General features: G+C 43.5%; 1 protein-coding gene across 1 annotated transcript in view; it reads left to right on the top strand.

Annotated features, from left to right (window-relative positions):
• The window catches only part of LOC139409029 (cadherin-related 23), a 611,517-nt gene that overhangs the window by 394,568 nt on the left and 189,504 nt on the right, over positions 1-27,445 (top strand). Inside the window, exons 21-26 of the mRNA XM_071153685.1 lie at positions 15,903-16,092; positions 16,445-16,590; positions 16,994-17,213; positions 17,581-17,733; positions 20,564-20,677; positions 21,915-22,063. Coding sequence (XP_071009786.1) covers positions 15,903-16,092; positions 16,445-16,590; positions 16,994-17,213; positions 17,581-17,733; positions 20,564-20,677; positions 21,915-22,063 — 972 coding nt within the window. The remainder of the gene's footprint in view (positions 1-15,902; positions 16,093-16,444; positions 16,591-16,993; positions 17,214-17,580; positions 17,734-20,563; positions 20,678-21,914; positions 22,064-27,445) is intronic.

Here is a 27,445-nt window from a genome sequence, read left to right as displayed (position 1 = left end):
GCTGCTGGAGGAGCACCACACCCCTCGGCGCCCATCCACTGGGGGCCATCCTGCTGCAGACAATCCCTTATGCCTCACTGCACGGCATTTTCCCTGTGAAGTCCCTCAAAGTGCTGCTCAAGGTAGTCGCACACGGAGGCCCAGCAAAGTCTGCCTGCCTGGCACCAGGAGGAGGCAGAGGAAGTTGACAAAATAGATGTGTGTAGCTTGTGATACACCTCTGTGTTTTACCGTGCTTTGGGGTGTATCATATGCTCAAGCACTATTGAACACATGTGCAGCAATTACTGACTGACTGACCTGACAGGTGACCTGCCATGATACTATGCCTTTAGAGGTGGAGGGTGGAAATGCAGTTGATGTTCAGTCACTGCATGAACATGAAATACAGGTTATGCATATTCAGGTTTTTTTCCCCTCTAGTAAAACAAGTTTGTTGTTGTTCAACCAACCACCACCAATACTGCAATAAAATAGACAACTATTACATATTGGCCTGTGTTTTCTTGCTATGTTTTCATCCAGTAAAACTGTTAAAAGCTGGCCTCAATCTTCAGCTCCAAAGATGTCCAGGTCCAGTTATGATATTGGCAAATACTTTGTGTGTGTGTATTCTGAAAGTACAGAATAAAGAGGAATTATTAGTCATTAGAATACAATAGCAATAAAACAATATTACAAAGAAGTAACATAACACTGCTATAAAAATAATATATTGCATTGAGATCCCGTGCCTTATGACTCCCAAGTGGCGCAGCATTCTAAGGCCAGGGTGGCTTCAAAATACAACACAAGCTAATACTTCTCTGATGCAATTAGCATTGTTTTATAGAGCTAATAGAAGAATGTAGCTAGCTACATAAGCACAATTCAATATAGCACCATAAAGGTTATGAAATGAGTAACGTTACCTCGCATGTTCGTGGTTATAAGGAAAATACACATGTTATGCTCCATACATACAGTGAGCTACAGTAGAAATTACATACCACGACATACAGAAACTATTATAACGAAATAAGGCACTTACATTGATAAAAACGCACACATTTCCAAAGTTATTATTAGTAATGAAAACAACAATGACTGCGATGCGGGCACCAGACAAATGGTGTGCCTGTTCACCCCGCTATCATCCAGAAGGCGAGGTCAGTACAGGTGCATCAAAGCTGGGACCGAGAGACTGAAAAACAGCTTCTATCTCAAGGCCATCAGACTGTTAAACAGCCACCACTAACACTGAGTGGCTGCTGCCAACACACTGACACTGACTCAACTCCAGCCACTTTAATAATGGGAATTGATGGGAAATGATGTAAATATATCACTAGCCACTTTAGACAATGCTACCTAATAATGTTTACATACCCTACATTATTCATCTTATATGCATACGTATACACTGTACTCTATCATCTACTGCATCCTTATGTAATACATGTATCACTAGCAACTTTAACTATGCCACTTTGTTTACATACTCATCTCATATGTATATACTGTACTCGATACCATCTACTGTATCTTGCCTATGCTGCTCTGTACCATCACTCATCCATATATCTTTATGTACATATTCTTTATCCCCTTACACTGTGTATAAGACAGTAGTTTTGGAATTGTTAGTTAGATTACTTGTTGGTTATTACTGCATTGTCGGAACTAGAAGCACAAGCATTTCGCTACACTCGCATTAACATCTGCTAACCATGTGTATGTGACAAATAAAATTTGATTTGATTTGGTGGATGCCTGGCTGCAGTTGGTGTTCTCATTGATATGTATGGCTGCCAGGTACAGCCTAAAATGATAAGGGTTTGTTTATGAAAAATTAGTCATTGCGCATTACAGATTATGAAAAACTAACTTTTGTGACGTAATATACCTGCACAGGATTCCAAAGTTGGAAAAAACACAATATTGGGCGTAAACCTAAGAATGAGGCTGCCGGAAGCCTTCCAAGGCAGAGTTCTGGTAGAGGGGATTCAACTTGGCAAAATCCTTGTTGCGCAGCAGCTTCTCCAGCTTGTACACTGGTTTGGTCGTTGGAATAGAAGTGAGTAGTATTATTATAGGATCGTCATGTGTGTGGTCATTCGGCAAGTGATTGAAAAGGGATGTCACCACACGCTCCAGTACTCGTCGACCAGTAGAGGTGGTTGGTGATGCTCTGCACCCATTTTTTCAACATCAGACATTCCTTGTCCTTGGCTACTACCTCCACTTCCCTAGAAATACTTGATTTTTTTTATTTGACCTTTATTTAACTAGGCAAGTCAGTTAAGAATTTGTTCTTATTTACAATGACGGCCTATACCGCCCAAACCCGGACGATGCTGGGCCAATTGTGCGAACGCCCTATGGGACTCCCAATCACAGTCAGTTGTGATACAGCCTGGATTCGAACCAGGGTGGCTGTAGTGACGCCTCTAGCACTGAGATGCAGTGCCTTAGACCGATGCGTCACACAGAAGGAAATATTGATTTGATCAACCATAACTTGATATTTTCTTTACATTGTAGGGGGTAAGCTTGCTTTAGCTCGATGGGTGATCGCATTTGGCACTTTTGGGATTATTACCATTGTACCAATCTAGCTAAATCAAGCATTTTAGCTAATTAGCATCTTTTTAACTAATTTTAAAAAATATATATTTTGCAACTACTTAGCATGTTAGTTCACCGTCCCCCTAACCGTAAGCATTTTAGGTAACCCTTCCCCTAACCTTAACCTAACTCCTAAACTTAACCCCTAACCCTAGCCAGCTAGCTAATGTTAGCCACCTAGGCACCTAGCTAGAATTTGTAACATATAATACATTTTGGATATACGGAACCTATACTACAAATTGTAATTCGTAACATATCATTCAAAAGGGGTGATGGACATCCACAAATTAATACTTAACATACGATATGTAACATACTGTATCTATCAGGTTTGAAGGTGAGACCCAGATGATTCTGAACAGTTAGTCCTCTGGGTTTTGCCTGCTACGTAAGTTCTGTTTTACTCACAGACATGATTCAAACAGTTTTAGAAACTTCAGTGTTTTCTATTCACATCTACTGATAATATGCACATAATATATTCCTGGCACGAGTAGCAGGAAGTTGAAATTGGGCACGCTATTTATCCAAAAGTGAATACCTTAAAAGGTTAACTTACTTGCCTAGTTAAAAAGGTTAAAGAAAGAAAAAAAATATATGGGCACTGTGCGTCTCAGATAGATAGGCTGCGCTTCCACTCTCAAAATCCATACCATTACCAACCGCATTACCGTTAAGACCTGCTTTTCGTTTGTCTTAAATCTTATCATTTGCATGGCATGAAATTGACATTTTTGCACTTATTTATAAGGACACACCTAAAATATTCCCACCCTTCCCACCTCAGCGCAAGCAAGCTGATGTTAGATAGGAAAATTGGCAAACCTGACACAAGTGGATGAAAATGCCACAGCTCTAGTTTACATGGCAGCTAACCGATCGCTGCAGCTGTACATAGTCCATCGGTAAATAGCCCACCCATTGTACCTACCTCATCCCCATACTGTTTTTATTTATTTACTTTTCTGCTCTTTTGCTCACCAGTATCTCTACCTGCACATGACCATCTGATCATCTGATCATTTATCACTCCAGTGTTATCACTCCAGTGTTATTTCTTACATTAGTACCCCAGGTCATCTTAGGTTTCATTACATACAGTCGAGAAGAACTACTGAATATAAGATCAGCGTCAACTCACCATCAGTACGACCAAGAATATGTTTTTTGCGACGCGGATCCTGTGTTCTGCCTTACAAACAGGACAACGGAGTGGATCCTATGCAGCGACCCAAAAAAACGACTCCGAAAGAGAGGGAAACGAGGCGGTCTTCTGGTCAGACTCCGGAGACGGGCACACCGTCCACCACTCCCTAGCATTCTTCTTGCCAATGTCCAGTCTCTTGACAACAAGGTTGATGAAATCCGAGCAAGGGTAGCATTCCAGAGGGACATCGGAGACTGTAACGTCCTTTGCTTCACTGAAACATGGCTCACTGGAGAGACTCTATCCGAAGCGGTGCAGCCAACGGGTTTCTCCACGCATCGCGCTGACAGAAACAAACATCTTTCTGGTAAGAAGAGGGGCGGGGGCGTATGCCTCATGGCCAACGTGACATGGTGTGATGAAAGAAACATACAGGAACTCAAATCCTTCTGTTCACCTGATTTAGAATTCCTCACAATCAAATGTAGACCGCATTATCTACCAAGAGAATTCTCTTCGATTATAATCACAGCCGTATGTATCCCCCCCCAAGCAGACACATCGATGGCTCTGAATGAACTTTATTTAACTCTCTGCAAACTGGAAACGATTTATCCGGAGGCTGCATTCATTGTAGCTGGGGATTTTAACAAGGCTAATCTGAAAACAAGACTCCCTAAATTTTATCAGCATATCGATTGCGCAACCAGGGGTGGAAAGACCTTGGATCATTGTTACTCTAACTTCCGCGACGCATATAAGGCCCTGCCCCGCCCCCCTTTCGGAAAAGCCGACCACGACTCCATTTTGTTGATCCCTGCCTACAGACAGAAACTAAAACAAGAGGCTCCCACGCTGAGGTCTGTCCAACGCTGGTCCGACCAAGCTGACTCCACACTCCAAGACTGCTTCCATCACGTGGACTGGGAGATGTTTCGTATTGCGTCAGATAACAACATTGACGAATACGCTGATTCGGTGTGCGAGTTCATTAGAACGTGCGTTGAAGATGTCGTTCCCATAGCAACGATTAAAACATTCCCTAACCAGAAACCGTGGATTGATGGCAGCATTCGTGTGAAACTGAAAGCGCGAACCACTGCTTTTAATCAGGGCAAGGTGTCTGGTAACATGACTGAGTACAAACAGTGCAGCTATTCCCTCCGCAAGGCTATCAAACAAGCTAAGCGCCAGTACAGAGACAAAGTAGAATCTCAATTCAACGGCTCAGACACAAGAGGCATGTGGCAGGGTCTACAGTCAATCACGGACTACAAGAAGAAATTCAGCCCAGTCACGGACCAGGATGTCTTGCTCCCAGGCAGACTAAATAACTTTTTTGCCCGCTTTGAGGACAATACAGTGCCACTGACACGGCCTGCAACGAAAACATGCGGTCTCTCCTTCACTGCAGCCGAGGTGAGTAAGACATTTAAACGTGTTAACCCTCGCAAGGCTGCAGGCCCAGACGGCATCCCCAGCCGCGCCCTCAGAGCATGCGCAGACCAGCTGGCCGGTGTGTTTACGGACATATTCAATCAATCCCTATACCAGTCTGCTGTTCCCACATGCTTCAAGAGGGCCACCATTGTTCCTGTTCCCAAGAAAGCTAAGGCAACTGAGCTAAACGACTACCGCCCCGTAGCACTCACATCCGTCATCATGAAGTGCTTTGAGAGACTAGTCAAGGACCATACAACCTCCACCCTACCTGACACCCTAGACCCACTCCAATTTGCTTACCGCCCAAATAGGTCCACAGACGATGCAATCTCAACCACACTGCACACTGCCCTAACCCATCTGGACAAGAGGAATACCTATGTGAGAATGCTGTTCATCGACTACAGCTCGGCATTCAACACCATAGTACCCTCCAAGCTCGTCATCAAGCTCGAGACCCTGGGTCTCGACCCCGCCCTGTGCAACTGGGTACTGGACTTCCTGACGGGCCGCCCCCAGGTGGTGAGGGTAGGCAACAACATCTCCTCCCCGCTGATCCTCAACACTGGGGCCCCACAAGGGTGCGTTCTGAGCCCTCTCCTGTACTCCCTGTTCACCCACGACTGCGTGGCCACGCACGCCTCCAACTCAATCATCAAGTTTGCGGACGACACAACAGTGGTAGGCTTGATTACCAACAACGACGAGACGGCCTACAGGGAGGAGGTGAGGGCCCTCGGAGTGTGGTGTCAGGAAAATAACCTCACACTCAACGTCAACAAAACTAAGGAGATGATTGTGGACTTCAGGAAACAGCAGAGGGAACACCCCCCTATCCACATCGATGGAACAGTAGTGGAGAGGGTAGCAAGTTTTAAGTTCCTCGGCATACACATCACAGACAAACTGAATTGGTCCACTCACACAACAGAAAGCATCGTGAAGAAGGCGCAGCAGCGCCTCTTCAACCTCAGGAGGCTGAAGAAATTCGGCTTGTCACCAAAAGCACTCACAAACTTCTACAGATGCACAATCGAGAGCATCCTGGCGGGCTGTATCACCGCCTGGTATGGCAACTGCACCGCCCTCAACCGTAAGGCTCTCCAGAGGGTAGTGAGGTCTGCACAACGCATCACCGGGGGCAAACTACCTGCCCTCCAGGACACCTACACCACCCGATGTCACAGGAAGGCCATAAAGATCATCAAGGACATCAACCACCCGAGCCACTGCCTGTTCACCCTGCTATCATCCAGAAGGCGAGGTCAGTACAGGTGCATCAAAGCTGGGACCGAGAGACTGAAAAACAGCTTCTATCTCAAGGCCATCAGACTGTTAAACAGCCACCACTAACACTGAGTGGCTGCTGCCAACACACTGACACTGACTCAACTCCAGCCACTTTAATAATGGGAATTGATGGGAAATGATGTAAATATATCACTAGCCACTTTAAACAATGCTACCTTATATAATGTTACTTACCCTACATTATTCATCTCATATGCATACGTATATACTGTACTCTATATCATCGACTGTATCCTTATGTAATACATGTATCACTAGCCACTTTAAACTATGCCACTTTGTTTACATACTCATCTCATTTGTACATATTGTACTCGATACCATCAACTGTATCTTGCCTATGCTGCTCTGTACCATCACTCATTCATATATCCTTATGTACATATTCTTTATCCCCTTACACTGTGTACAAGACAGTATTTTTGGAATTGTTAGTTAGATTACTTGTTATTACTGCATTGTCGGAACTAGAAGCACAAGCATTTCGCTACACTCGCATTAACATCTGCTAACCATGTGTATGTGACAAATAAAATTTGATTTGATTTGATTTAAATTGTAATTATTCGCCTACCTCCCTCATGCCTTTTGCACACAATGTATATAGACTCTTTTTTTTCTTTTTTCTACTGTGTTATTGACTTGTTTATTGTTTATTCCATGTGTAACAATGTGTTTGTTGTTGTCTGTTCACATTGCTATGCTTTATCTTGGCCAGGTCGCAGTTGTAAATGAGAACTTGTTCTCAACTGGCCTACCTGGTTAAATAAAGGTGAAATAAAAATAAATAAAATAAAAAATGGCGAAATTGCAAACTAACATGCGTTTGACAATTGCACCCCCCTTAGCACCAGCCCAAAAAGTTTAGAATAATAAGTTCCGGGGGAGTGGTTGAAAGCAATCAGCTAGACCACCCCAGGCCACCAGACCAAACTTTTATTTTTGGCCAATACACTCTACAACTACTGTAAGTCACAGTTTAGGTCATATTAAGTGAACATTTTGATATTATTATCCCTTCCTCCCTCATTGGTGTCTTTGGCAAAATGTTACTAATGAACTCTTAATTGTCCATTAATTAACAAGGCACCGGTGAGTGCAATTAAGGGGGTCCAATCGCTAATTAAAATGTAGACTGCAGTCAAACGCATTGCAAATTACTCTGCTGCTGGGCTGAAGAGGAAGAAACGAGAGGAATGGAGAGAAGTAGAGAATGGAAAGAAAAAGAGTGGGGGTTGGCACCAAAATATTTTTGTCTTTCTGCTTTTCTCTCTCTTCTCTCCATCCATGGTGGAACTGGGAAGGAATAGAGTGATGAGATCTACTGGTGGTGGACACACTGAAATGTGTTTCTCTCATGATCTCCCTCTCTCCCTCCATGTGTATCTATCTTTGATTTGAGCACTTCAGCCATCATTGAGAAACGAGAGAGGAAGAGAGATGAAGAGAGGAGAGAACAAGTGGTGTTGGAACACAGATTTTTTGTATTTCTCCCTCTCTTCACTTCCTCCATATGTACTTTAAATTTGCCACTTTTCCATTGCATTGGATGCACTTGAGGAGCATCGAGTGACAGTTACACACGCAGAGAGCGAGAGAAACAGTGATTTAGACATTCAGCGATGGAGACGGTGCTCCCCATCTCTCTTCTCCCCCCCTCTGATCAAAGGTCAATAAGGCCACCTCTCCTGTGCCATACAGTCCCATAATTGGGTTGATGTGTGCCCCTGCCCGCTGTGTGTTACCATGGCAATGGGGCGACACCTGCAGAGCCCAGTGAGCCGGTGAATTTGTTTGCAGTACCCTGGGCAAAGGTTAGAGCCTACAACATAAACAAACACACACACACACACACACCATACTCCATCCAGCCGGCCACCCAAGACACTCATTTACATTCAGCACATCTACAGTCAGATGGTTTTCTAAACCACACACACACACACACAGTAGGTAATCTAATCTCTACTGAGGTTACTTACCTAATTCAAAAACAATATTATTTTTCATACTGATATCTAAAATTATTAGCTGCTTATGCTGAAAAGCCTTCTATTTAACAGGTCTATTTAACTTTTTTTCTTCTTTAGACAAAAGCTAATAATTCACTTAAAACATTTTATTTGTGTATTAATTTCTAGGGTGCAATTAACAGAAAGACAGCAGACTTCAGACCTCGTAGGGTAAGAGTTGAATATATCTTCACTAGAACAACTTTAAAAAGGTCTTACATTTACGTAACTTGTTTATGAACTATATAATGATTTAAACATGCATACATTTCCATAAAAGGAATACATTTACCACAGTACCTAACTTCCCCCATGATGGATTTTGTGAATAGTAACAGCAGAGGAAACTGCTGAGTCGAGGACGGCTCATAATAATGGCTGAAACGGAGCGAATTGAAAAGCAAACACATGTAAACCATGCGTTTGCTGTATTTGATACCATTGCAACTATCCCACTCCAGCCAATACCATGAGCCCGTCCTCCCTAATTAAGGTTCCACCAACCTCATGTGAGTCACAGGTAAATGGCATTGTTCGGCCCGACATGATAGCAGAGGACAAGTCAACCCATTTACCTGTTTATTTTGATCCCCATTAACTTCAACAGAAGCAGCAGCTACTCTTCCCGGGGTCTGATACGCTGATAGATAAGGACAGTCACCAAAATACAATGATATACAAACAATACAACTAAAAAATGATACAAAAAATACAAGTGTGCGTGTGTTTGTGTGTTCCCTCACAGTCTCTGCCTTTCTATGAGCCGTTGTTAAAACCTTTTTTTAAAGGTAATTGGTTTTTTAAAGGCTGTATGGACGTGCAGTGTTCCAAGCCGTACTGTATTGGCCGTCACAGGTGGACTATGCCTGCTAATAGATCCATCTGAATTATCACTGACCTTCATAAGAATATCATCATGTTTCTGTACAAATCACCTGTGACTGTATTCATGATACAGCACTGCCTCACTGTAAATGTAAGCTGAGCAAATCTGCAGTGTATAATAATAATATGGTTTTGTTTGGATGAATGAATGGTGGTGCTGTTTCAAGGAAAACTAATCACGCAAGCAGAATGGCCTAGGGCCAATAAGGAATTAATCTGAAGGTGAAGTTGAATTTTCATTGAGACATGAATTCAAAATAATATGTACGCATTGGCGATATTAGCATGTAAATCTTTGTGAAGCAAAAAAGTATATATAATACATTATGCATGCCAGCAAAGCCACTACACAACACTAAATAATACATTAATTACACTATAACGGTGACAAACGGTGCCCACAAACTGTTAGGCCTACATGAAGAGTCCCTACAGCAGAGCTTTCTTCTCAGCACCATGGAGTGAATCCTTACCACTGCTACACCTGGCTATCAGCGGAGCCTTCTCTGGCAGCGAAACAGATTATTCAGCCTAATTTACTGCCTTTTTAAAAAGTTTAAATCCAAGATGGCGTAGCAGTCAGGTGTCTTTGTCTTCGTCTTGTCTTGTCCCGTGAATGTATCATTTTTCTTCGCATTTTCGTTGCATGTATTTTTTAAACCTCAACTCCAACATGCTCTCCTGCAACCCGCCCAATGTGGTATGGATCTGCTATTTTCTTTACTTTAGAACCGGAACCCCCAACAGAAGCTAGCCAGCTAACTAGCTATCTGTCACAACAGGTCTGCGAGGGGGCTACAACTGACTCTTCCGTCGTGACGTCCCTCCAAGGCCCTTCTGCTAGCCTGCAACACCAATCCCGCTAGCTGTCTGAATCGCTGTGTCTCCAGCTCGCCTAGCTACTCACTAGACCCCATGATCACACGGCTACGCATGCCTCTCCCTAATGTCAATATGACTTGTCCATTGCTGTTTTGGTTAGTGAATATTGTCTTATTTCACTGTAGAGCCTCCAGCCCTGTACAATATGCCTTAGCTAACCCTTTTGTTCCACCTCCCACACATACAGTGACCTCACCTGGTTTAAATGGTGTCTCTAGAGGCAATACCTCTCTCATCGTCACTCAATGCTTAGGTTTACCTCCACTGTATTCACATCCTACGATACCCTTGTCTGTACATTATGCCTTGAATCTATTCTTCCATGCCCAGAAACCTACTCATTTTGCTCTCTGTTCCAAACGCACTAGACGACCAGTTCTTATTGCCTTTAGCCATACCCTTATCCTACTCCTCCTCTGTTCCTCTGAGGATGTAGAGATTAATCCAGGCCCTGCAGTGCCTAGATCCACTCCCATTACAAAGGTGCTCTCATTTGTTGACATCTGTAACTGTAAAAGCCTTGGTTTCATGCATGTTAACAGTAGAAGCCTCCTCCCTAAGTTTGTTTTATACACTGCTTTAGCACACTCTGCCAACCCAGATGTCCTAGCCATGTCTGAATCCTGGCTTAGGAAGGCTAACAAAAACCCTGAAATCTCCATCCCTAACTATACCATTTTCCGACAAGATAGAACTGCCAAAGGGGGCCGAGTTGCAATCTACTGCAGAGATAGGCTGCAGAGTTATGTCATACTATCCAGGTCTGTGCCCAAACAATTTGAGCTTATACTTCTAAAAATCCACCTTTCCAGAAACAAGTCTCTCACCGTTGCCGCTTGCTATAGACCACCTTCTGTCCCCAGCTGTGCCCTGGACACCATATGTGAATTGATTACCCCCCCCCCCATCTATTGTCAGAGCTCGTACTGTTAGGTCACCTAAACTGGGACATGCTTAACACCGCGGCCATCCTACAATCTAAACTAGATGCCCTTAATCTCACACAAATTATCAATGAACCTACCAGCTACAACCCCAAATCCATAAACACGGGCACCCTCATAGATATCAGCCTAACCAACCTGCCCTCCAAATACACCTCTGCTGTCTTCAACCAGGATCTCAGCAATCACTGCCTCATTGCCTGCATCCGTAACGGGTCTGTGGTCAAACGACCACCCCTCATCAATGTCAAATGCTCCCTACAACACTTCAGCGAGCAGGCCTTTCTAATCGACCTGGCCCGGGTATCGGATATTGGATATTGACCTCATTTCGTCAGCAGAGGATGCCTGGTTATTCTTTAAAAGTGCTTTCCTCACCGTCTTAAATAAGCATACCCCATTAAAAAGCAATGTAGAACCAGGAACAGATATAGCCCTTGGTTCACTCCGGAAACACTATCACCACCGATAAATCCACGATAATTGAGAATTTCAATAAGCATTATTCTACGGCTGGCCATGCTTTCCACCTGGCTACCCCTACCCTGGTCAACAGCCCCGCACCCCCCTTAGCAATCCAGTCAGCCAATGTTCTGAAAGAGCTGCACAATCTGGACACCTACAAATCAGCCGGGCTAGACAATCTGGACCCTCTCTTTCTAAAATGATCCGCCACAATTGTTGCAACCCCTATTACTAGCCTGTTTAACCTCTCTTTCGTATCGTCTGAGATCCCCAAAGATTGGAAAACTGCCGCTGTCATCCCCCACTTCAAAGGGGGGAGACACTCTAGACACAAATTGTTACAGACCTATATCTATCCTAACCTGCCTTTCTATGGTCTTTGAAAGCCAAGTTAACAAACAGATCATCGAACATTTCGAATCCCACCGTACCATTTCCATTATGCAATCTGGTTTCCTTGCCTGGTTCACCAACTACTTCTCAGACAGAGTAAAGTGTATCAAATCGGAGCGCCTCTGGCAGTCTCTATACAGGTGCCACAGGGTTCAATTCTTGGGCCGACTCTTTTCTCTGTATACATCAATGATGTCGCTCTAGCTGCTGGTGATTTTCTGATCCACCTCTATGCAGACGACACCATTCTGTGTACTTCTGTCCCTTCTTTGGACACTTAACTAACTCCAGACGAGCTTCAATGCCAAACACCTCTCCTTCCGTGGCCTCCAACTGCTCTTAAATGCAAGTCAAACTAAATGCATGCTTTTCAACCGATCGCTGCCCGCACCTGCCCACCCGTCCACCGTCACTACTCTGGACTTTTCTGACTTCGACTATGTGGACAATTACAAATACCTAGTTGTCTGGTGAGACTGTATTCTCTCCTTCCAGACTCACATTAAGCATCTCCAATCCAAAATGTAATCTAGAATCAGATTCCTTTTTCGCAACAAAGCATCCTTCACTCATTCTGCCAAACATACCCTCGTAAAACTGACTATCCTACCGATCCTTGACTTTGGCTCTACTCAGCAAATTGGATGCAGTCTATCACAGTGCAGTCTGTTTTGTCACCAAAGCCCCATATACTAACGACCACTGCGACCTGTATGCTCTCGTTGGCTGGCCCTCGCTTCTTATTCGTCACCAAACCCACTGGCTCCAGGTCATCTATAAGTCTTTGCTAGGTAAAGCCCCACCTTACCTCAGCTCACTGGTCACCATAGCAGCACCCACCCGTAGCAGGCTTTCCAGCAGGTATATTTCACTGGTCACCCCCAGAGCCAATTCCTCCTTTGGCCGCCTTTCCTTCCTGTTCTCTGCTGCCAATGACTGGAACGAATTGCAAAATCAATGAAGCTGGAGACTCCCTCTCTAACTTTAAGCACCAGAGCAGCTCACAGATCACTGCACCTGTACATAGCCCATCTGTAAATAGCCCATCCACCTACCTCATCCCAGTATCTCTACTTGCACATTCATCTTCTGCACGTCTATCACTCCAGTGTTTAATTGCTAAGTTGTAATTATTTCGCCACTATGGCCTATTTATTGCCTTACCTCTCTTATCTCACCTCATTTGCACACACTGTATATATACTTTCTGTTGTGTTATTGACTGTATGTTTGTTTAATCCATGTGTCTGTGTTGTTTGTGTCACACTGCTTTGCTTTATCTTGGCCAAGTCGCAGTTGTGAATGAGAACTGGCCTACTTGGTTAAATAAAGGTGACATAAAAATAAAATAAAAAGGGACGACGAGCGGATAAGAGGCAATCCGTAATTTTGATTAAGACATTAATGAGTGAGTAAGGACGGACGTAGTCAATATAGCTATTTGTTCAGCACTTTTGAAATGTACAGTGACAGAATTCAGAACATGGGCCATTCTCACAGTATTCTCCCTGTACACCAAGTCAGAACCGTAGGATAAATAAAGGGGGCATATAAGCAGACAATGAAGCACTTACAATATTCAATGATTACATTTCTCTAAAACAGGTTATAGGCTACATGTGCACCACCAATTCAGAACAGTAGGCTAAGTTACTCTATGAGGGGGAAAGGGACCAAATGACATAGGCTACTAACAGCTTTCTACACAACACAAACTTTGTATTACTTTTTACAGTATACATATTTCCCTAGCATATTACATCATTGATGCAGCAACATACAACGCATTTTTGGACTCTTGTTGTGCTGTGCTCACTTGAACAGTGAGCAAGTGCTGTGCTCACTTGAACAGGAAAGTGGCACTGCGGTTCTTCTTGTGGGCAAATTTTGTCATCAAACTTTGTCATCAAAATGTGGCATTCTCTGGATTTATGGTGCTTTCAAGAAAACTATGAACTCTGAAAAAAAAACAAGGTGAATCATGATGTCAGTAATCTTCAGGAAGGAGCTCTAGAAATACACCAGAGTTCCCAACTTGGAATTCAGAGTTGGATGACGTTAAAAAGTATTTTCCCAGTCGGAGCTATTTTTTTCCAGAGTTCCCAGTTGTCTTGACAGCACCATAAATCCAGAGAATGACAGACTTTGATGACAAAGTTATCATCAAGGCAAAGGGTGGCTGCTTTGAAGAATCTAAAATCTAAAATAGATTTAGATTTGTCAAAAATGTTTTGGTTAACACATGATTCCATATGTGTTATTTCATAGTTTTGATGTCTTCACTATTATTCGACAATGTAGAAAATAGTAAAAATTACAAAAATCCTTGAATGTGTAGGTAGGTGTGTCCAAACTTGACTGGTACTCTAAAAAAAATATTTAGATACAGCTTAGTGAATTAGCTGTAAACATTAACTCTGTAACCCATTATTAATGTTACAACACCCTCCCCCGATGAACAACTGTGTTCATCTAAATCTCTAAGCTGTGTATTAACTGGAATAGGTCTTCTCAACAAAGTCCCCGAGGCAGTATGAACTGAACATAACATAACTAGGCCATCTCGGCCTGGAAACAGTTCCTCAAACTTCCCTAGTTTACAGGTTTGTCTGGGTGTGTTATCTTCACACACTTTCAGTGGGGTGGGCTGTGGTGTGTCACAGCAGTGTGCTGACTTTAGAGCCAGCAAGTAGTCTCTTTACCAGAAGGCCAGCATCCCGGGAGTCGCCTCTTCACTGTTGAAGTTTAGACTGGTGTTTTGCGGGTACTATTTAATGAAGCTGACAGTTGAGGACTTGTGAGGTGTCTGTTTCTCAGTTGTGCACCTGGGGCCTCCCACTCCTCTTTCTATTCTGTTTAGTGCCAGTTTGCGCTGATCTGTGAAGGGAGTACTACACAGCGTTGTACGAGATCTTCAGTTTCTTGGCAATTTCTTGCATGGAATAGCCCTCCTTTCTCAGAACAAGAATAGACTGACGAGTATCAGAATAAAGTCCGAACCCACAAATGCTGATGCTCCAGATACTCAACTAGTCTAAAGAAGGCCAGTTTTATTGCTTCTTTAATCAGCACAACATTTTTCAGCTTTACTAAGATAATTGCAAAATAGTTTTCTAATGCTTTACACTGCTGTGACAATGACCAAAGAGAATTCTCTCGGGAGGTATGTGATTGAGTTATTCTTGGGTGAACAAAATTGCCTGAGTTCTTGTACATTACCACAATCACACCATGAGTTAATCATGAAACATACACCTCTGCCTTTTCCTAATCTGCATCGAATGCACTCATCAATGTGCTGCTACTCACAGAATGTTTCAGAGATCTCAAGTTATGATGCTGCGTGCATTTCATCACACGCTTGCAGTCAAACAATCAATAATAATTTTCAACTCTGTGTTTCGTCTGTACTGTGTTCTCTCCGGCAGCGTAACGCACCACAGTGAGACCATCGTTTTTGGGCGAACCACGGTGCCTTGTTTAGTGTGCTCCTGAGTGCGGATATATTGTTCACATCAGTCCAAACGAACCAAAATAAGGGGGAAAACGCACTAGAGTTCAGAAAAAACGTACCAAACCATTTTGGTGTGAAAGCCCCCTAAGACTCATTCCTCCTCTCTCCCCTAACTCCTTATTTCTTATGCTCTCTTCTCTCTTCCTATCTCTTCTCACTCATTACCCCCTCCTCACCCTGCCTCCTCCTTCCTTCCTCTCCTCTCCTCGCCCCCAACCCCCACCTCTTCTCCACTCCCTCCACTCCCTCCTCTCCCCACTTCCCCTTCCCCTCACCCCCCTCATAAATCCCCCCAGGTGCTAGCGATAGACCCAGACGATGGGGACAATGGGACAGTGGTGTACAGCATCAGCCCAGAGAACCCCTTCTACACCATCAATAGCAGCACAGGGAAGATCAGGACCAGCGGGGTTGTGCTGGACAGAGAGAGCTCCAACCCCAAAGACACACTGCTCATGAGGACCATCATTGTGTCTGCTGTTGACAGTGAGTCCCAACCTAGGCCAGAACTCTTTTTTTTGTGTCAATCGTTTGGTCAGTCGGTCGGTCGATCTACGTGTCTATTTGTCTGTCTGTTTGGCTGGCTAGCTGTGACTGAGACGTCAGTCTGTCTATTCATGTATTTGTGTGTATGTGTGTCTGTCTGAGGCTGAAGAGTGTGTAAATCTGTCAGCCTATAGCATCAGTATCTAAATTACAGTGGCAGTTTATATGTGAGTCTCAGCAATAACACTGTTTCAACAAAATGTTCTTGCTACTTTAATATTGATGGTGAAACTTTTATTGGTGTTTTGTGCTCTTGTAAATGCCGTGTTTGTTCCTCTGGCGCCTCCTCCAGTTGGCAGACCTCCGCTACGTTCCTCATTCAGCACCACGGTGTACGTCAACCTGCTGGACCTGAATGACAACGACCCCACCTTCCTTAACCTGCCCTTTGTGGCCGAGGTGCCAGAAGGCCTGCCTAGTGGATCCTCTGTGTTCAAGGTTAGCCCACCATTACAAGATATTATCAGATTTATCATTCCATGATATCTCATCAATGCATGCATGTGTGGCAGATTAATCAGATATCATGACAGCGTGTGTGTGTGTGAAGGCTAATTGAAGATTTCCTTTGTTTCTGTATCTGTCTGTCATGTCATCCTCTCACTTCTGCTCACCACACCACTTCCATCTCTCTCTCCCTCTATCTCCCCTCTGTTTCCTATCCACACACCTCTTATTCTTCTCCCCTCTCACCCTAACAACTCCCCTTTCCTCTCCTCCCTCCCTTCCTCTCCTCTTTCTCTCCTCCTCTCCTCTCCCTCTCTGTCCTCTCCCTTCATCCTGTCTCTTTCTCTCCCTCTCCATTCCTTTCCCTCAATCCCTCTCTCCTCTCCTCCCTCAGATCCAGGTGGATGACCCTGATGAGGAGGAGAATGGTATGGTTACCATGGCGCTACAGGTGGGCATGCCACGCCTTGACTTCTATCTCAACAGCACCACGGGCGTGCTGTACTCCACAGCAACGCTGGACCGTGAGCAGATTGGCCTGTACCACCTGAGGATTGTGGGATACGACCAAGGGCAGAACCCGCGCACCTCCACCAGCACCCTCACCATCACAGGTATGCAATAGTCAGGGCCCATATTCATAAAGCATCTCAGAGTAGAACTGCTCGTCTAGGATCAGTTTTGCCTTTCAGGACATAATAACTAAGATAGTGGGGACCTGATCCTAGAACACTAAACCTACTTTCAGAAGCTATGAAACTTTACACCATGTAAAGATAGATTAAAATATTGCAGAGATTTTCAGAGTATAACCTTCTGGTCTGAAGCAGATATTTTAGAAGTGCTGAGAAACTAATGAGAATCTACTAAATGTGTTGCTTGTCTTGTACGCCTACTGAGCATGATTCATGAATATGAAAACATGATAACTCAGTCTGTCTGTCTGTTTGTCTTTCTGTCTTGTCTCTCTATGTCCCTCAGTCCTAGATGCCAACGACGAGACCCCCACATTCTTCCCCAAAGTGTACAATGTGTCCCTGCAGGAGAGCGTCCCCAGGGACGATGTGGTGGCTCACCTCAACTGCTTCGACAACGACTCCGGCCTCAACGCTGAGCTCAGCTACTTCATCACAGGTCAGAGGTCAAACTAAAGCAATGGCAGCCACAAATGTGTGCGTCTGCGAGTGTGTGTGTGTAGTGTGTGAGTGAATGGTTAGGCAACACGTGTGTGTTTCTAGAGTGGTTGGGCAAGACGTAGAGGTGTATTATGTGAATTTCCTACTCCTTGTGTATGTAGTGTACACACATACACAAGGAGTAGGAAACTCACATAATACACCTCTCTTAGAAAAAAAGGGTTCCCAAGGGGTTCTTTGCGGAGGGATATGGTTCTACTAAGAGCTGTTTTAAACAGAAGAACCCTTTTTGGAAGACACGGGTTCTTTGTAAGTCAAAGGGTTCTATCCTATAACCTTTTACATCCTGAGAATGGGTTTTTGGAAGAAAGGGTTAATTGATGGTTCTTTGGAAGGAAAGAATAATTATTTGGAAGGCAAGAAGGGTCTTACCAATAACCATACAGTGCCTTGCGAAAGTATTCGGCCCCCTTGAACTGTGCGACCTTTTGCCACATTTCAGGCTTCAAACATAAAGATATAAAACTGTATTTTTTTGTGAAGAATCAACAACAAGTGGGACACAATCATGAAGTGGAACGACATTTATTGGATATTTCAAACTTTTTTAGCAAATCAAAAACTGTAAAATTGGGCGTGCAAAATTATTCAGCCCAGCAAACTCTCTCCAGAAGTTCAGTGAGGATCTCTGAATGATCCAATGTTGACCTAAATGACTAATGATGATAAATACAATCCACCTGTGTGTAATCAAGTCTCCGTATAAATGCACCTGCACTGTGATAGTCTCAGAGGTCCGTTAAAAGCGCAGAGAGCATCATGAAGAACAAGGAACACACCAGGCAGGTCCGAGATACTGTTGTGAAGAAGTTTAAAGCCGGATTTGGATACAAAAAGATTTACCAAGCTTTAAACATCCCAAGGATCACTGTGCAAGCGATAATATTGAAATGGAAGGAGTATCAGACCACTGCAAATCTACCAAGACCTGGCTGTCCCTCTAAACTTTCAGCTCATACAAGGAGAAGACTGATCAGAGATGCAGCCAAGAGGCCCATGATCACTCTGGATGAACTGCAGAGATCTACAGCTGAGGTGGGAGACTCTGTCCATAGGACAACAATCAGTCGTATATTGCACAAATCTGGCCTTTATGGAAGAGTGGCAAGAAGAAAGCCATTTCTTAAAGATATCCATAAAAAGTGTCGTTTAAAGTTTGCCACAAGCCACCTAGGAGACACACCAAACATGTGGAAGAAGGTGCTCTGGTCAGATGAAACCAAAATTGAACTTTTTGGCAACAATGCAAAACGTTATGTTTGGCGTAAAAGCAACACAGCTCATCACCCTGAACACACCATCCCCACTGTCAAACATGGTGGTGGCAGCATCATGGTTTGGGCCTGCTTTTCTTCAGCAGGGACAGGGAAGATGGTTAAAATTGATGGGAAGATGGATGGAGCCAAATACAGGACCATTCTGGAAGAAAACCTGATGGAGTCTGCAAAAGACCTGAGACTGGGACGGAGATTTGTCTTCCAACAAGACAATGATCCAAAACATAAAGCAAAATCTACAATGGAATGGTTCAAAAATAAACATATCCAGGTGTTAGAATGGCCAAGTCAAAGTCCAGACCTAAATCCAATCGAGAATCTGTGGAAAGAACTGAAAACTGCTGTTCACAAATGCTCTCCATCCAACCTCACTGAGCTCGAGCTGTTTTGCAAGGAGGAATGGGAAAAAATGTCAGTCTCTCGATGTGCAAAACTGATAGAGACATACCCCAAGCGACTTACAGCTGTAATCGCAGCTGTAAGTCGGCAAAAGGTGGCGCTACAAAGTATTAACTTAAGGGGGCTGAATAATTTTTGCACGCCCAATTTTTCAGTTTTTGATTTGTTAAAAAAGTTTGAAATATCCAATAAATGTCGTTCTACTTCATGATTGTGTCCCAGTTGTTGTTGATTCTTCACAAAAAAATACAGTTTTAAATCTTTATGTTTGAAGCCTGAAATGTGGCAAAAGGTCGCAAAGTTCAAGGGGGCGGAATACTTTCGCAAGGCACTGTATATAATATTTCCCAGCATGCTATATTGCAGTGATATTTTGAGAAGTGTAAATTGATTGGTTGATACATTTTATGCTACACAAAGATAAATAACATACCATTTTCTAAACTACTCCAATATGTTAGTAATTCGAGATGGTTGTTCCTGTTTAGATGATGGAGGTAGTCTCATTATTCAATCTTCCCTAACCTAATAGTCATTCTGAATGCAGGTTGCGGGCGATTAACAATTCTACTTGTTGGATACACATCACTTTGCAAGCCAGTTTAATGTGACTTGCAGGCCTGATGTGGCCTGTAAGCCAGGAGATTCCTAACACACCTGTGTTAACATATAACTAGGCCCTCAAAGAAAGGTCTCATATATGTAATGTATTGTCATAAGTCATACAATTTTAAAGGCTACTAAGGCTGGTGGAACTGTTCATAGAGGGTTCTAGGAAGAACCTTTAGATTATAAAATGGTTATTGATAGAACCCTTCATAGAGGGTTCAAGGTAGAACTATATACAGTGGGTTCTTTGAAGAACCGTTTGTAGAGGGTTCTAGATAGAAACCTCTAAAAAGGATTCTACCCAGCACCAAAAAGGGTTCCCCTATTGGGACAAACCGAAGAACCCTGTATGGTTTTACTTAGCACCTTTTCTTCTAAGAGTGTAGTGTGTGTGTGCATGCAGACGTGCTTTCATTCATGTGTATAAGTGAATAGTCGAGATTTACATGTAATTTTCCACCATCTGTGTGTTGTGTTCTGCAGGTGGTAACCACGATGGTAAATTCAGTGTTGGCTTCAGAAATGGTGTGGTCCGGACTGTGGTTGCCCTGGACAGAGAGACACAGGCTGCATACACACTGGTCATAGAGGCTATCGGTGAGTCCTAGCCCTATAAAATTATTTTTCAGTCCTAGCCCTATACTATTCTTCTTCATCTTTCTTTTTACTCTGTGTATTTAGAACAATTGTATTTGTTCAATTTTGGGCTTGTTTCAGTGTACATGTTCCGTACGATTTCAAACTTCAAATAAATTGGTTCAAAGCTACAATCCTTTTATACATCTGTGAGATTGAGAAGTGAGAAGGGATGCGTGCAAGTCTTCAGTGATGTAAAGTGTTGTCTCAGTTTCTTTTCATCATCTTACCAAAGAGAGAACAATAAGGTCTGCATCCCAAATGCAACACTATTCCCTATGTGCTGCACTACTTTTCACCAGGGCCCATAGGGCTCAATGGTGTGAACTTTGTAAGGAATAGGCTGCCATTTGTGGGATGCAGCCAAGGTTTGAGGTTTCCTGTTGTTGTTTTTCTTGAAACTTTTAAGTACATCTGAGTTGTTCTGGGGTGTCTCTGTGTGTGCTGATACGATTGTTCAGACACTTCACTGTGTGTATACACTGAGTATACGAAACATTAGAAACACCTTCCTAAAATTGACTCCAATGCTTCCCACAGTTGTGTCAAGTTGGCTGGATGTCATTTGGGTGGTGGGCCATTATTGATACACACAGGAAACTGTTGAGCTGTTGCAGTTCTTGACACAAACCGGTGCGCCTGGTACCTACTACCATACCCCGTTCAAAGGCACTAAATATTTTGTCTTGCCCATTCACCCTCAAGGCTTGAAAATCCTTCTTTAACCTATCTGATCCACTTCATCTACGCTGATAGAAGTGGATTTCACACGTGATATCAATAAGGGACCATAGCATACACATGGTCAGTCTATGTCATAGAAAGAGCAGGTGTTCTTAATGTTTTATATACTAATTTAGGCGTGGAGAGGGGAAGAGAGAGAGGGGGAGAGAAGAAGAGGGATTGAGAGAAGAAGAGAGTACACATGTCATTACCTCAGGAGGGATTGAAGGGATTGGTTTCTAATGTATGATTTTAATGATTAGATTATACAGTTGGTTTTATTTGCAAAGATCTTGACTTACTTTAGTTGAAATGCAACCAATGAATGCATTGTAAGTTGTGAAATTATTGAAATGTAATAAAAATGTAGTTGTGTCATAAAAAAACATAAAAATATGTCCAATGGCCCAGTTTCTCAGAAACTGACAGACACATACACACAGTGTTGTAATGTGTGAATGTGTGTCTCCCTCAGACAATGGTCCATCAGGCAGCAGGAGGACAGGCACAGCCACAGTGTTTGTAAAAGTACTGGATGTGAACGACAACAGACCCATCTTCCTCCAGAACAGCTACGAGACCAGCATACTAGAGAATGTCCCCATAGGAACCAGCATCCTGCAGGTACCCAGGCAGGCTGAAACACACACACACACACACACACACACACACACACACACACACACACACACACACACACACACACACACACACACACACACACACACACACACACACACACACACATAGATAGATGCATGTTCTTAATTTAGTCACCCTGTTGCATCAGAACTTTCCTGCAATGCAATTTGATTTGAAGATTAAAAAGGCTTCTGAAATGTGTCATGGAAAATAATGTAAATGTATAAACCTATACAAAAATGTTCATGAATCATAATCTGCATAATAATTCCCATTTCCTATTCTCCTGCTGTAGCAAACTGGCTCAAATTAATATCCTACATCTGTACACGCACGCACACACACAAACAAGTAACACAGTAAAATACCCTATTTGGATAAGTGAAACCCCCCCTTAGAATTGCAATTGCAAACTTGCTGAGGAAAAACTAACCACCTTCCAGATCACAAATCAAGCTAATTGGCTTTCATCTGTAATCAATTGTAGTGACTTTGATTAGTTCAGAATAAAAGCAGCTATTCATGGAGGACTCCAATGCTTAGTAGTGCAATTCAAAGCAAAGAATCCACTACGGGTGGATCAAAAGTTGTGGAAATGCACAGGTCAGGGGATGGATATAAAACTATTTCAAAGGCTTTGTCTATCACTCAGAGCACAGTTAAGACCATTATTAAGAAGTGGAAGGCGTATGGCACCACCCAGACCCTGCATAGATCAGGCCGTCCCTCCAAACTAGATGACCGGGCAAGGAGGAGACTGATCAGAGAGGCTACCAAGAAGCCAATGGTGACTTTGAAGAAGCTTCAGGCCTTTATGGTAAAGACTAGTGCATGTGACCACAATATCACAAGCGCTCCACAAATCTGGCCTCTATGGGAGGGTGGCAAGAAAAAAAAACACTCCTCAAAAAAAGCCACATTTGGTCTTGTTTGAGCTTTGCTAAAAAGTACCTTGTAGATTTCGAGGCCATGTGGCAAAATGTGCTGTGGTTAGATGAGACCAAAATTGAACTTTTTGGTCTGAACGTAAAACGATACATCTTTCCACCCAAAGAACACCATGCCTACAGTAAAAAAGCATGGCGGTGGCAGCATCCTGTTGTGGGGGTGTTTCTCTTCAGCAGGGACAGGAGCACTTGTCAGGATAGAAGGGAAAATTGACAGTGCAAAATACCAACACATTTTTGAGGAGAACCAGCAGCCCTCTGCCATGAAGTTGAAAATGGGAAGATGGTTCATGTTTCAACATGACAATGACCCAAAGCACACCGCCAAAGCAACCGTACAGTGGCTGAAGTACAAGAAGGTGAACGTTCTTGAGTGGTCTAGTCAGAGCCCAGTCCTTGAGCAGTCACCATGCAATTTGACTGAGCTTGAACACTTCTGCAAGGAAGAATGGGCAAATATTGCACAGTCTAGGTGTGCAAGGTTAGTAGAAACATGTTCAAAGAGTGTAATGACTGTAATTTAAGAAAAAGGTTCTTAACTAAAGGGGGTGTTCACTTGTCTAAATAGGGTATTTTAATGTTTTAATTGTAATGAATGTTCAGAGTTCTTTAGATTTTTTTCCCACTTCGATATTGTGGGATACTGTGTGCAAATAAAGCCGGGAAAAAGTCTGATTTTATGTGTTTTCATTTCAGGCTGAAAGGCAACAAAAGTTGAACATTTTGAAAGGGTTGACTTTCTATATATACACACACACATACATATACACACACGCACGCACGCACGCACGCACGCATGCACGCACATGTCACACACGCACGCACACGTACAAATACTTTAAAGTATGACTTAGCTTGTAATGTGGGGTATCTGTACTTTACTATTTATATTTTGTACAATGGACTTACTGAAAAGCTCAGTGACTTTCAACGTGCCACCGTCATAGGATGCCACCTTTCCAACAAGTCAGTTCGTAAATTGTCTGCCCTGCTAGAGCTGCCCTGGTCAACTGTAAGTGCTGTTATTGTGAAGTGGAAACGTCTAGGAGCAACAAAGGCTCAGCTGCAAAGTGGTAATCCACACAAACTCACAGAACAGGACCGATGTGGCAGTCTGACAAACTAATCTAGGTTTGGTGGATGCCAGGAGAATGCTACCTGCCCCAATGCATAGTGCCAACTGTAAAGTTTGGTGGCGGAGGAACAATTGTCTGGGGCTTTTTGTTCATGGTTTGGGCAAGGCTCCTTAGTTCCAGTGAAGGTAAATCTAAACACTACAGCATAAAATGAAATTCTAGATGATTCTGTGCTTCCAAATTTGTGGCAACAGTTTGGGGAAGGTGCTTACCCTGTTTCAGCATGACAATGCCCCTGTGCACAAAGTGAGGTCCATACAGAAATGGTTTGTCGAGATCGGTGTGGAAGAACCTGACTGGCCTGCACAAAGCCCTGACCTCAACCCTATCGAACACCTTTGGGATGAATTGGAATGCCAACTGTGAGCCAGGCCTAATCACCCAACATCAGTGCCTGACCTCACTATTGCTCTTGTGGCTGAATGGAAGCCAGTCCCTGCAGCAATGCTCCAACATCTAGAAGAGTGGAGGCTGCTGTAGCAGAGGGACCAACTCCAAATTAATGCCCATGATTTTGGAATGAGATGTTGGATGATATGGTTGGATGGTGTTGGATACTTTGGTCATGTAGTGTTATACCCTGCATAGCATAGGTTTTTTTCTTTCATTACATAGCCAGGGCAGAATTTGACAAGTTCTAGCAACAGGCACTGCCGCGCTTTTTTCATGACTGTGTGCTTGTGTGTGGACCATTTGAAATCCTTAGTAATTCAGACACTGAGGAACTTGAAGGTCTCGACCCGCTCCACTACAGCATGCTCGCCCCCCTTTTCCTGTAGTCTACGATCAGCTCCTTGGTCTTCCTGACATTGAGGGAAAGGTTGTTGATCTGGCACCACACTGCCAGGTTACTGGCCTCCTACCTGTAGGCTTTCTCATCATTGCCAGTGACAAGGCCTACCACCATTGCATCATCAGCAACTTGATGTTTTTTTCTACCCTCACCACCTGGGGCCAGCCTGTCAGGAAGTCCAGGATCCAGGTGCAGAGGGAGGTGTTCAGTCCCAAGGTCCCAAGCTTGATGACGAGCTTGGAGGGCACTATGGCGTAGGTATTCCTCTTATTTAGGTGGGTGAGGGCAGTGTGGAGTACAATTGAGATTGTGTCATCTATGTATCTGTTGGGGTGGTGCGCAAATTGAAGTGGGTCTGGGATGATGGAGTTGATATATACCGTTAACCAGCCTTTCAAAGCACTTCATGATTACAGATTTGAGTGCTACACAGCAGTACAGGGTAGGGGAAGAGGGAGATGGGGAGGCTGTAGAGGTTGAAATGTAGTGGTGGCTCTGTGAAGTAGGTGATGTAGATGTTGACCTCTGGATCACTGTTGGTGTTTATTGTTGTGTTCGCCAAGTTCTGGAAGGGAAAGGCATGAGAATGAGGTTAGCTGAGAAGTGTGTGGACATCTGTGTGTGAGTGTGTGTGCTCGGGCACACAGCAGGTCTCTTGATATGAAATGTCTTGCCTTATTGGCCAAGCCAAACCAAGTTGATTTAGGCCTTTTTAGTAGGGGTTATTACCATCATACTCTGAAGGAGTTGCAACACACACACACACACACACATGGTGTTTCCAAAGCTTCAGCTGTTTGGCTATTCCAAGCTTTGCATGGTAATCAAATGTGCATTTACACACACACACACACACACACACACACACACACACACACACACACACACACACACACACACCACACACACACACCACACACACCACACACACACACACACACACACACACACACACACACCTGGCATTTGTACCGATTGGGTAGCTATTACTTTAATGACTACACAACAGTCGCTGCTTGACAGGGTTTCTGCAATGTAATACAAATTGGGTTTCTTAAAAATGCACCCCCCCCCCCCAAATTATACCCAACCCCCCCACCCGCTATACCCCCCTCATTCCTTCTGCCCCCCTCCCTTGCACAATAGCATTTGTAAGTGTCATAGTCTTTAATTTGATGAGGACAAAGCTTGCCTTATCAGTTTAAGGGGAAACACATTGGGACGTTAAATTATTCTTAAAACAAAATGACAGTGAAGCTGTGTGGAAAGGTCACTGGAGCATCCATCGTCTCGTTAGTCTTTACCTTCTCACTCACACATACACACACACACACACTCACACACACACAAACACACACACACACACACACACACACACACACACACACACACACACACACACACACACACACACACACACACACACACACACACACACACACACTCAGACACAAGATATTGAATCGAAGCTCTCTTACAGTATAGACATACCGACACACACTTGCCACCTGTAACACACACTACTCTACCAAGTTTTCACACTATTCTACCTCTATCTCTCCAGTTTTGCTATTTTCTGCTTCTTGTACTGTTAGAGTCTAAAGCAAATGTAATACTCATACTCAGGGAGAAAGAGATCACCATTCTCCCTACACTGCAACAAATCCTCTCTCTGTGGGTCTCAAATCAATACGTAAATAATCCAGTTCAGTTCATTTCCTCAAGATTAGTTAACAATCAGTAAATAGTATCACAGTTTTATGCCGTTTTTCTCTCTTTGTGTGGTCTCTCCATGTGTTTCATCCACCCATTACTATCCAATTCCCTATACATTTCTCTATTCTCTTCATCTGTAGGCTAACTGATGTGAGCACCACAAAGGACAAACACGCACAAACAAACCACAAACTCCAGAGAGTTCAGACATCTTCCACTGTCCAACATCCACTCTCTCTCTCACATTGACTGTCACTCCATACTTAGATGTATGCACTTACACACGCACACACACACACACACCCATTTGGGCATAACACATATAAACAAACTAACACATGTAACCACTTCAGCAAACAAACATACAGTATACTTCATAAACACATTTACACATTTTATATACACACACACTAGAATATTCTCTAACTTCTTCAGTCTCTTCCAGTATCAACTTTTCTCCCTTACTCTGCTTCTTTGAGAGAGTGTTAGGGAACGCACAGGGAAGAAAGAGGGGACAGAGAGCTGGGAGAGCCTAAAACAATGGGCTCAATTTCCAACACCGTGTACGAGCACTAACACAGCAAATACTTACAATCACAACATCTAAGCTTAGCTAACACGGACTGGGATGTTCTGCACGACTTTTATAGCCAAAGTGTTGCGTTCCACTGTGTAATATCCTATTCATCACTCAACATTCTGACCCCCCACTCTCTTTTCTCCTGGTTACCCCTCTCCTCCTCTTTCTCTTCTCCTCTCCACATCTCTTTAT

This window comes from Oncorhynchus clarkii, chromosome 1 (genome assembly GCF_045791955.1).
Source record: "Oncorhynchus clarkii lewisi isolate Uvic-CL-2024 chromosome 1, UVic_Ocla_1.0, whole genome shotgun sequence".
Taxonomy (NCBI): Eukaryota; Metazoa; Chordata; class Actinopteri; order Salmoniformes; family Salmonidae; genus Oncorhynchus; species Oncorhynchus clarkii.
Note: the sequence above shows the minus strand (reverse complement) of the source record. Positions and strands in the feature narration are given on the sequence as shown.